Source organism: Camarhynchus parvulus, chromosome 28 (genome assembly GCF_901933205.1).
Source record: "Camarhynchus parvulus chromosome 28, STF_HiC, whole genome shotgun sequence".
NCBI classification, from domain to species: Eukaryota; Metazoa; Chordata; class Aves; order Passeriformes; family Thraupidae; genus Camarhynchus; species Camarhynchus parvulus.
The window spans coordinates 2,899,244-2,911,184 of NC_044598.1; the positions used below are offsets into that span (position 1 = coordinate 2,899,244).

Sequence of the window (11,941 nt, forward strand, 5' to 3'; positions counted from 1 at the left end):
TGTCTTATAAAGAGGAATTTATAATCATCTTCATGTATTCTAAGTGCTGTTCCTCTGAAGCAGACAGCAGCACCAACCTCTTCTGCTTCTGTGATCCTTTTGTAAATGGTTCACACTACAGCTGTTGCCAGCAATGAGCCTGGCACTGAGATACACAGGTTCTTGGAAAATAACTTCCCAGAAGTTTCTCTTTTCCAAGGTGAATGATGGTGGTACTTCCACTTGAATCAGAAACTTTTTTTTTTTTTGTCTTGTTTTGTACCTTCCCCTTTCTTTAAGAGCTGCTGCCCTGGCACAGGAGGAGGGATCTTGGCATCTGTCTCTTGCAGAGTGACTCTGCATCGTGGGAAGCTGTGGGCACAAGGATTTAGGAAATGTGCTGTACCTTGTGGGGCACCTGCTTGGGGTGGCTGTTGGCCTGAGAAGTGGCTCAGGGGGGGGGAGGGAAGGGCTGAGCTTTGCTCAGTGGCTCTTGTTGAGTTCTGAAACCTCCTCCTGGACTGGGGTAGGAATGGGTCAGACCTGTACCTGTCACCTGGAGTTGTCTGTGACTGTATCATGTGTGAGAAGATTGCAGTGTTAGCACGTGCTTTCCTTAGTGAGCAGCTGCTCGTGTGCCTCCAGCTTGGCCAGTGAAGTGTTCCTGCAGAACTGGCTCCTGTCTCTGTTGGCTGGCAAATGCAAAAGTGCCAAACCTTAAAACCAAATTTGCCTGTATCGACCTTTCTGAAAGTGAGGCCTGTCAGAATTCTCTGCAGGTTGAGAGTGACTTTCAGAAGAAAGGTAAAATTGGGTTGTTGTAGGGAATCCAGAGCCTGAGGAGTTGGGTCTCCTTGCTAACCTCTGCTCCTTGTGCACTTTTAATCTTTGTTCTGTTGAAGAAACCAACATACTCGGAACTAGTTTGAAACTTGAAGTCAGTGAGCAGAGGACCATCCCTTTTCCTTCACCATTCCATGTGGATTGGCTACCTGGTGAGCAAAAGCCCCTTCCAGCTGCAGCGTGTCAGCTCCTGCCCTTCCTCCCTCCCCCTTCTCCTCGAGTTGGATTCTTTGGTCTCTTGTTGTTGCTTCCTAGCAATGTTGGCCTTGCGTTCAACTATGGTTTTTTCTTCATGTGTTTTATTGGTTAAAAAAAAAAAAAGACAAAAAAATCATTAAAAAAACAAACAAATGAAAAAAAAAAAAAAAGACAAAAAAAAAAGTACTTCCGGAGTGTGCTGACCATTGTATTGTCCTGTACAGAGCCCAGGTCGTTAGAGTCCAGCAGAGATAAAGTGTGTTATGCAGCACCCAGTTTTTTAAGAGTATGGTTTGTGCCAATGCCCCTTCTTTTAGTAGTGCCAGAGACTCTTTACAAGTGCCAATGTGGTGGAAATTATTTGGTTATACTTGTATATTATAGGATCCTGATTTAAGACAATTTAAACATTATCCTATTTAAAAAGAATACTATATAAAATGCTGTTTTTAAACCTTGTCATTTGCAATGCATGTATTGTTGTGCGTGTTGGGGGGCGGGGAGGGAAGAGGGTAGGGTAAAGGAGTTTCTGAATAAGATGCCCAGTGTCAGGATCTATTCAGACTCCAAACTGTCTCATTCCAGTCCAGGAGTGTGATTGTTTCTTGGAATGATCCCACTCTGACTGCTGGGCAACACGCTTATTACAGAAATATCTGATGGAAATTGATTTTCATATCTTTCTCCTGAAATAAACTCTCTGTTTGAAATTGGAATAAATTTTGTTCCTAAAAGCCGTGTGGTGGTTGTGTGTGTGTTTCTTCTCTCCTCTTCCTCCCTGGTGCCCTGTGGGATCTGCAGCTCTGCCTCCTGTCAGAAAATCAGGATTCTCAGGCATGGAAACAAACCATGTTTTGGTAAATAAAAGGTATAATTATTTATAATGCACTGTACCATTAACTCTGAAATGTGAGCAGTGTCTGGCTGGGGGTTTCAGGTGCAGGGATGCAATGGTGGCATCTTGATTTGAAGTTTTCCAGGATTTTGGAGTAGGATTGCTGGGGGAAGTTGTTGGTGTTTGCTGCTGCCTCTTGTCAGCCCCTTGCAGGCACAATTCCAAGCAGGATATCTTGTTGCCAATAGCAGGAATGTTGGTGGGACCAGAACTGCTTGCAGTCTTGTCTGTTGGAAACAGAAATATGAAACATGGTTTAAAATCATCCCTGAAGCAGTCCAGGACTGTGAAAACGAAAACTTCCACAAAGAGATTTCCTGAGATGGAGTTTATAGAGCTTAATTCCTTTTCTCTGGGCTCATTCTCCAGGAATGTTGCACTAAATCAGCTGGGAGTGGGTAGAGATGGCCAATTTCCTCTCTGTAAAGGTTTCCTGTGTTTTCAGGAAGCTGAACTGAGGATGTTCTGCTCCTTTCAAGGTCACTCAGCCCAGGTGAAACTGCAGCTCCTGGGCAGCCTGAGACATTTTGTTGGCTCCCACCAGGAAAGGAGCGATGGTGTTGGGGCCAGAGCACCGGCAAGGGATTTAAATTGTCACTTTTCTAGCTTTGGGTGAGTTTTTGTTGCTTTTTCTCAGAGGCTCTGTCCCCTCAGCAGCTGGGGAGCAGAGTCAGTGCTCGTGTTCTCAGTTGTGCTGTTCTCTGCAAAGAGCCAAATCTGCTCTGTTTAAATTAAGCAAAGCAACAAGCTGAGGGGAAAAAAAAGAAGTTTTAACACCCAGTATTTCCAGCTGGGGGGAAGTCCTGGGTGGCAAAGGCCTTTTGCAGCCTCCAGGTGTGTGTGGGGCTGTTCCTGGAGCAGGCCAGGGAAGGAGGCAGCTGAGGGAACAGCCCAGGAACAGCAGGCTCGCACTTGCTGCTTTCCCAAGGACACTGCCTTGTGAAGGCTGACCTAGAACAGAGCCTAGACTGAGCTAAAGAATAAAATAGGGATTTATTAAGAGGCCTCAGTGAATCCACCTTGGGTAGCACAACCCAAAATGGCCACAAAGTGGACAACAGGACACAGGGTCTGTCACTTTGATCAATTCTGCTCCATTTGCACATTGGAGTTCATTGTCCAATTCCAGCTTTGGCCCATGCAGTCCCATCCTGCTTGTTTTTCTCTCTCCAGCCCACGTTGTTTGTGCTCTTGGGCCTGAGATTTGGATCATTTGTCCTTGGTGCCCAGCTAGAGCAGGAATTGTTTTGTCTCCCTGCTCTGTGCACAGAGCTCACCATCCCCTCATGTGAACCCAGACCCACCCACTAAAGCAGCACAGAACCTGAAAAATGTAAAAACTCAAACCTGAGGCATCGCTAAAGGCTGTGCAGTGGCAGGTGAGGACCCTCCTGCTCTCCCTCGGGAGCTGCACTCTTGGCTAATGGAGCAAAATTGCCATGAATGTGTTTGTAACATGGAACTGATGATAGTGGGGAAGAAATCCTTCCCTGGGAGGGTGGGGAGGAGCTGGAATAGAATTCAGAATTCCCAGAGCAGCTGTGGCTGCCCCTGGATCCCTGGCAGTGCCCGAGGCCAGGCTGGACAGGGCTGGGAGCAGAATAGGAATAGAATAGAATAGAATAGAATAGAATAGAATAGAATAGAATAGAATAGAATAGAATAGAATAGAATAGAATAGAATAGGATAGAATAGGATAGAATAGGATAGGAATAGAATAGAATCTGAAAACTATGAAAAACTAAAACCTGAGGCATCAGCTCAGGCTGGAAAAAGCTTCCCCAGCAGCACAGAGAGCTCCTGCTCACCCCCAGCTCTGCAGCTGGGGCTGAAGCTCTCAGCTCCTCCCGTGCCCATCCTGCAAGGAGAGGTCTGGGAACGTGGGAAGCTGTGTCATGAGGCACCTCCAGAGCCTGGATAATTCCTTTGGCCTCCAGCCTGCCCCAGAGGGAGGGACTCAGTAAAGAAAGCTGCCAGGGCTGGGCTGTGGGCCAGGGGAGTGTCCTGATAAGGTGAGCTGGCCCAGGGACTGCTGCAAATCACTTCAAACCTGGCCACTGGATGTCCCTGCCCTACCAAAGCGGGTTCTTGGGGTTGTGCTCATGGGTAAAGCATGAAGGAAATAAATTTTTGTATTTTTCGTATTAAAAAAAAAATCCCATGTGCAAGAAAAGGGTGAAGAAGAGAGAATTTGGGATTTGCCTTGTCCTTGGACAACCATCATCCTCCTCTTTCCTTTGAGCTTTCCCTTTGCCCTCTGGGGAAGAGAGGGAAATATCTGTCCACCATAAAAGTAAAATGCCATGTGGAATTTATAAAGCAGGAATGTAAAGCCTCCCTCCTGTACCCCAGGTTTGTCCCTGTGTTTTCCTGATCCCACCCAGGGCTCTGGAGCTGATGTGCAGCTCAGGAGCAGCTTGGCCTGTGGAATGGCAGCTGCTGTTGGAACAACATTTCTGTCAAGAGTTTCTTGAGCCCTGGGCTCAGCCAGGGCCTGTCCCACCCCAAGCTGTTTCCTGTGTGCTCTCCCAGTTTGGTATAATTGTCCTGGAGCTGCTTTATCTCCTGCCATGCAGCCTGACCAGGAAGTTAACCCTCCACAAGCAATTTTTGTACCATCTCCACCACTGTGGGTGGGGAACTCATGGCTTTTGAAGAGTTTTTGTGGCTGAAATGTGTGACAAAGACTCCACGCTTGGGCTGTGTGGAGCTTCTGGGTAACCCCAGCGGCTGAGCTGGGTGAGGATGTGGCTTGTCAGGGACCTCAGCTCTGCCCAGGGCTGTTCCTTGTCCTGAAGCTGATCCTGGAGCTGCTCCTCCCTTCATCTCAGGGGAGGATCTGTAGCTCCTGGCCATGGAAAGAAATAATGGAGTTCCCCAGGGACAGGTCTCTCCTGCTCTGCTGGTTCCCATCCTCCCTCCCAGTGACTCAGGAATTTGGTCTCCAACTCCCCAAGAGGTGACACAGGAGGAGCACTGAGGATAGAATAGAATAGAATAGAATAGAATAGAATAGAATAGAATAGAATAGAATAGAATAGAATAGAATAGAATAGATTCTTCTGGGCAGGATTTGGCAGCCTCAGAAAAAAAGAAATCTAAATATCAGTTTGCAACCCTTGATTCAGAGCGGATTAAATGATGTAAAGAACCCTGGGGGTTAGAGGAGCCTTTCCTCAGCTCAGCCATGAATTTACTTCCAAACTGGAAGAGGTGAATGTTATTGGATCAGTTTGGGAGTTGTTTAGAGACAGAACCCTGAAGAACACACCCTGTTGCCAGCCCAAAGAGGGCACTCTGGGCATGGAAAACTCAGCAGAAATGTGCTAGAGGTGCTTTCCTTGTGCAACATCACCCACAGCAAAAACCACTGATAACTCTGCTCAGCTGCAGCTTTTCTTAGTCAGGTGAGTGACCTGGGGACTTTTAGACATTTTGAATTATAAGGTTTGGAAAATATTTGCAGTCTTCACATCTTTGTCCTCGTGTTTTGTATCCAGTGCTGCCACAGATGTTGGAATGGCCTCTGACAAGTCACCTTTGGGCAGAGGTGAGCGCAAGGAAAGGCAAACACTCCCCAGAAATGTTTTTGTAAATGAAATCCCAAACATCTGACAGAAGTGTTTGAGCTCCTCTTGCTTGGTCTCTTTCCAAATTCTTCCAGATTAATTTCCTCAGGTTGCAATATTTTTAAGCTCTATTGTAGAAAAGGCAAGGGTTTATATTTTTGTCTTAAAACCACAACCAGAAATAAAATATTTCCTGACTGTCAGGCTGTGGTGGGACTGTGAGGTTCCTCTCTTTGCTGCCAGCTTTGCTAAAAAGATGACTCAGGGTGCCTTGATGAGCACTGGGAGTGCCAGAGGTGCCCTGGGGGGAAGGAAGGTGCTGATTTGGCAGCCAGAGGTGGGATGGGGTAGAATTGAGAGTGGGGAGAGGATGGGAGAGACAAAATCCCCCCAAGGACCAGCTTGGAGGTCCCTGGAGGGAGTGAGGAGAGCCCCAGAAATCCAGACTGGAGCTGTCTTCTGGTTTAGAGGGCAGAAAATGGAGGCCACTGGTCGGGGTGGGAACCTCCAGTTTGGGGTTCAGCTCTTGGAGCTGTGGCTTTCTCCTGAGCTGCTCAGCGCTGGAGCCAGGGGCCCAGAGAAATCCAAATAGCACCAGGGAAAATGCTTTCAAATGCTGATGAGATTTATTGGTTTTATGTGTTCTTCCAACACTGGGGCTCCAGAGGAGGGGAGAAAGGAGGCAGCAGGATTCAGAGGTAGGGACAGCAGCAGTGAAGCACTGGAAGTGTCCTTGGAGCCTGGGCAATCCTGGGCACCCCTGGGCAACCCAGACATGCCACAGATGACAGAAATGACAGGCTGCTCTCTGCACCCCTCTGATCTCCTCGTGCAGCCTTCCCCTGAGGGTTCCAGACACCCCCTGAGCTGCTGGCGCCTCTCTGGGGCTGTCCTGCTGCTCCTCTCCAGAGCTGGAGCCACAAAGGGCCCAGCCAGGGCAGCAGGGAAGGAGCCCAGGGCACAAACCCAGCCAAGGCAGCTCCTCTGTGCCAGCCCCAGCACGGGCAGAGCTCAGCCTGGCCACGCAGAAATCCCTGCCCATCCACCAGGAGCAGGGGCAGGTGTCCCCAGGGAGAAAGGGAATGAAAGCTGGTGAGGATGGGCTCTGCAGGGCGAGCTCTGCAGGGGGAGCAGGGTCACAAGGACTTGATGACACTGTGGAGCCAGGGGAGGTAAGGAGCAATGTGGGTGTAGAAGCCAGGCCAGTTGTTGTGCCTGTAGGAGAAGATGCCAAAGGCTTTGTTGTTGCAGACCAGAGGATCCCCAGCATCACCCTGTGAAAAGGAGAGAGAGATAAATCAGTGCTGGGTGGTGGGAGGCTGCAAATTCAGGGCAGGAGTTCCCCAGCAGGAGCCTGGACTGCAGTGGGTGGGGATAACAGAATCACAGAATCACTGAAAATCAGAATCCCAGAATCCCAGAATCACTGAGAATCAGAATCCCAGAATCCCAGAATCACTGAAAATCAGAATCCCAGAATCCCAGAATCACTGAGAATCAGAATCCCAGAATCCCAGAATCACAGAATAATGAGGTTGGGAAAGACCTCTAAGATCATCAACTAACACCTCAACTAGACCATAGCACCAAGTGCCATGTCCAGTCTTTTTTTAAACACATCCAGAGATGGTGATTCCACCACCTCCCTGGGAAGAGCATCCCAGTACTTTATTATTCTTTCGGTGAAAAATTTATTCCTAATATCCAATATCCACTGTGTCCTCTGGTTCTGTCAGTGCTGCCTGGTGGAAGAGACCAACCCCACCTGTCTCCAACCTCTCTTCAGGAAGGTGTAGAGAGCAATAAGGTCACCTCTGAGCATCCCCTTCTCCAGGCTAAACAACCCCAGCTCCTTCAAATGTTCCTCACAGGGCTCGTGTTCCAAGCATTCTGCTTTAGCACAAACACAGGCACAGCAAATGGTAAGAATTGTTTTTCCTTTCTCTGAGGTTCAGAATCTCAGAATCACAGAATAATGAGGTTGGAAGAGACCTCTAAGATCATTGAGTCCAACCTATGCCCTAACACCTCAACTAGACTCATTCCAGTACTTTATTATTATTCTTTTGGCGACATTTTTTCCTAATATCCAATATCCACTGTGTCCTCTGGTTCTGTCAGTGCTGCCTGGTGGAAGAGACCAACCCCAGCTGTCTCCAACCTCCCTTCAGGAAGGTGTAGAGAGCAATAAGGTCACCTCTAAGAGAGCAATAAGGTCACCTCTAAGAGGGCAATGAGGTCACCTCTGAGCCTCCCCTTCTCCAGGCAACTCTGCCTCCACAAGGGGCTGGTGGTGACAGCTTTGTTTGGGAACAACAAAACTCCATTTCTGCCCTTCTGCTGGCTCCAGACACAAAACACACTCAGACCAACACTGAGACTCAGGGTGAACCATTGCTGGGACTCCCAGCTCCTCCTGGGCCATGGGAGAGGACAAGGATCCACAAGGATCCTCTCCTCAGTGCTTTGCCCCAGCTCAAGCCTCCCCTCCCTGAGCACACTGACCTTTCCAGGTACCTTGGAGGATTTGCTCTGGCCACAAATCAAGTTGTCAGCAAGGCCTGGGTAGTGGTTGAGGCAGTCCCTCTGCCTGATGATGGTGACAGTGGCTGTCCTGCCACCCCAGCCAGCCAGGCTGCACTCGGTGCCACCCCGAATTCTGGATTTCTCCAAGGGAATGGGCCTGACGTGGCCATTGCTGCTGGCACTGCCATTCAGCTGGGCAAGGGCACAGAAAACACAGAGGCAAAAAGAGAGGAAGAGAGGAGAAAACACAGAGATGAGTGTTTGCCCTGGGATCCACCATCCCCTCGTGCCCCAGGGCTGCAGCTCAGGGTTCTCCAGCCAGGTTACCTTCAGCAGGAGCATGTCCTTGCCCTCCTTGGGGCTGGTGAAGCCCGGGTAGCTGTGGTACTCCTTCACCTGGAAGGTTTGCCAGCTTCCCTCTCTCCTTTGCAGGCTTTGGGCTCCCAGGATGACAGTCAGAGGTTTGTGCCTGGTGACATCAAGCACAGGGGTGTCACCAGCCTGTCCCTGTCCCGCCTGGGGACACTGAGGCTCATCCCCCAGGGCATGGCCAGGACAGCCCAATTACACAATACTGTGTAAATAGATATTCCCTGTGCACAAAATCTATTATCCAGCATTTTTAGAGAAGAATGGTGGGAGCAAGGAGCTCTGCCAGTGAATCTGCCCAGCCAAGAGGCAGAGCAAGCTCCCACCTGACAGAGCAGAGCTCTGCAAGGGCTCATCTCCTTTATCTCTCCTTTATCTCCTTTTTCTCAGTGCCCAGACCTCAAGCTGGGCACATTTTATGCAGTACTGCTCCTTGTTCTGGGTTCCACAAGCCCTTGGAAGTCCAGGGGTTTCTAAATCAGAATATTTATTTCTAAATCAGAATATTTATTTCTAAATCAGGATATTTCTTTCTAAATCAGCCCTGAGCTGTGTGGGAGCCACACCTGGAAAAGTCCTCCTGCCCATCCATACCCTCAGCCAGAGGGGTGGAAAAGGGCTGGGCAAGCAGCTGGAATATTCATAGGAATACAGGGATATATTTCATAGGGAATAATCCTGCCAGCAAACACGTTGGTGGCAGAAAGGACAAAGCCTGACAGCAAGGGGAAAAGCCACCCTGACCTCCCATTGCTGACACCTGGGGAAAACAAAACGAGTCACGGAGGGGGAAAAAATCAGGGAAAATAGCTGAGGGTGGCCTGGGGAGGGAGATGGGGCTCAGGCCTGGGGAGGGAGATGGGGCTCGGGGCTGTCCCCAGTGCTGTCCCCAGTGCTGTCCCCAGGGTTTGGTAGGAAGATGGGGCTCAGGGCTGCCCCCAAGCTGTCCCCAGAGCTGTCCCCAAGCTGTCCTTCCATCCAGGACAGACCCAGCTGGTGGCTGAGGTGACCCCAGCTGTGGGCCCTCCCCAGGCCCTGGAGGGACAGACGCCTCTCTGCAGGGCACAGCAAGCACTTACTGCAGGCACTGAGCTGCTGTCATCACCCAGGCTGGAGCCACCAGGAAGCCCCCACAGCTGTGGTTGTCCTTCCCCTGCAGAAAGGCCGCGTAGGGAGCAGGCTGTGTCCTGGCTTCTCCTCTCTCCCTCCACTTCCAGGGATAATCTGCAATGGATGGGGCTGGGAATGAGGTTTTTGGAGGGCACAGAGCTGAGATTTGTCCATCCCTAACCCACTCTGACGCCGGCAAGGGGGGCTATTTACAGATCACGAATGGGATGGGGCTGCTGTGGAACGTGCCTCGAGCTGTTTTATTTTCCAGCATCACTCTCATTACATGGTTATGACAATGGGAAGATGCCAGCAGCTCACAATCTAGGCAGCAGGCCAGAAAACTTAATGTTACAACTCACTTTATAAGCTTCTTGACCAATCACACAAAGCAAAAGCACACTGACAGTAGTTCTCTCCAACCACTATAAGCACACATACCTTTGGTTAAACAATCCTTGCTTATTTTGAATACAATACCTGCTTGTGAGCCTTAAAACACAATGCACAAAGCTCCATTATTAAGCTTTAACCTTCCTAATATCTTGCTAGATAAACTTTCTGCAGCATAGAGAGCTATTCTAGACAAGCGTTAATACACAGACCATTGCTCTATTTATCCTTGCTTTTCTACAGTTTAAATAATTTTTCTGCTGACCAATCTCATGGCTGCTGCTTAGCTCTAATCACAGTTCTGCTGCATCTGAAGCCTGCCTTTTGCAGCTTTCCCAAAACCCTCTGATTTTATGAATTCCAACACCACTCTACTTACTGCTGCTGGCTGGGGGGCACATCACCAGCACGAGGGGCAGCAGGAGGCTCTGCAGGTGCTCCATCTCAGCCTTCTGTGGGTCCCTTCGGGCTGGGGCCGCTTCTGGGGTCTCATCCTGCTCCCAGCAGGGTTTTATAGCCCGACACCAGACTCCAGGAAACCACAGAAGTCAGACTCATCTGAAGAATCTCTCCACAAGTTGCATGTCTCAGCAGTGTGAGAGGGGAATTCAGTCAGTTCTGGCTTTGGGCACCAACCCACCTCCATCATGGGGCTGAGCTGAGGGATCTGACGTCCTTCCAAAGCCAATTTCAGAACTTTGTGTTTGCTCTGGAAGCTGTGGGCAATGCACCCACCCTCACCTCTTTGACTTCCAGTGAACTCTTCCCTTGCAGCTTCTCTTCTTGCAAACGCTCTTGATTTTTATCAGGAGCCCCACATGAACAAGATTTCTTTCAACTGATACATCAGTTCCACCAGTTCTAGTGATGTACCTTGTGAAGCCTGACCTAGAACAGAGACCAGACAGAGTTAATTAATTAATTTATTTATTAGGAGGCCTCAATGGATCCACCTTGGGCAGCACAAGAGCCCAGCCAGGGCTGAGCCCAAGATGAACCAAAATGGTCACAAAAACGGACAACAGGTCATGGGATCTGTTGTCCCCAAGTTCTGCCCCATTTGCATCTTGCAGTTAATTGTCCAATTGCAGCCCCAGCCCATGCAGGGCTGCACCCAAGACAAAACCCAAAAAGTCACAAAAACGGACAACAGGTCATGGGGTGTCTCATTTTTATCAATTCTGCTCCATTTACGTATCGGAGTTAATTGTCCAATTCCAGCTCCAGCCCATGCAGTCCCACCCTGCTTGTTTTTCTCTCTTCAGCCCACGTTGTTTGTACTCTTGGGCCTGAGATTTGGATCATTTGTCCTTGGTGCCCAGCTGGAGCAGGAATTGTTTTGTCTCCCTGCTCTGTGCACAGAGCTCACCATCCCCTCACGTGAACCCAGACCCACCCACTAAAGCAGCACAGAATGTGAAAAATGTAAAAACTCAAACCTGAGGCATCACTAAAGGCTGTGCAGTGGCAGGTGAGGACCCTCCTGCTCTCCCTCGGGAGCTGCACTCTTGGCTAATGGAGCAAAATTGCCATGAATGTGTTTGTAACATGGAACTGATGATAGTGGGGAAGAAATCCTTCCCTGGGAGGGTGGGGAGGAGCTGGAATAGAATTCAGAATTCCCAGAGCAGCTGTGGCTGCCCCTGGATCCCTGGCAGTGCCCGAGGCCAGGCTGGACAGGGCTGGGAGCAGCCTGGGATGGTGACAGTGTCCATGGGTGGAATGAGATGATCCCTAAGGTCCCTTCCAGCCCAAACCATTCTGGGCTTTTCCAGCAAGAGCAAACCTGGAGCATCCCCAGCTCACCTGTGACGAAACAGGGCTGATGTTTCCTCGCTGCCCTCACTGCCAGTAAATCAGCTTTCCCCTCTGCCTCCTGTGCCAAGTGGGCAAACCCCAGTTTGAAGCTACAAGCTGCCATTCTCGTGCAAAGCCTGCAGCAGCTGGAGCTTCAAGGAAAACCCTGACGTGACAGAGATTCATGCAGCACAGATAAGCAGCTGCAGCCTGGTGTCTTGCAGATTTCTGAGCTGATAGCAGCTCTGAGCAGAAGCCCAA

At 49.7% G+C, this 11,941-nt stretch overlaps 1 protein-coding gene across 1 annotated transcript; it reads right to left on the reverse strand.

The window, feature by feature from the left end:
- Positions 1 to 6,621: 6,621 nt before the first annotated feature.
- Positions 6,622 to 10,441, reverse strand: GZMM (granzyme M). Its single transcript, XM_030966962.1, is given in 6 exon segments — positions 6,622 to 6,759; positions 7,991 to 8,203; positions 8,339 to 8,480; positions 9,460 to 9,604; positions 10,263 to 10,339; positions 10,341 to 10,441. Coding segments are annotated over 6 exon segments (816 nt in total).
- Positions 10,442 to 11,941: the final 1,500 nt, after the last annotated feature.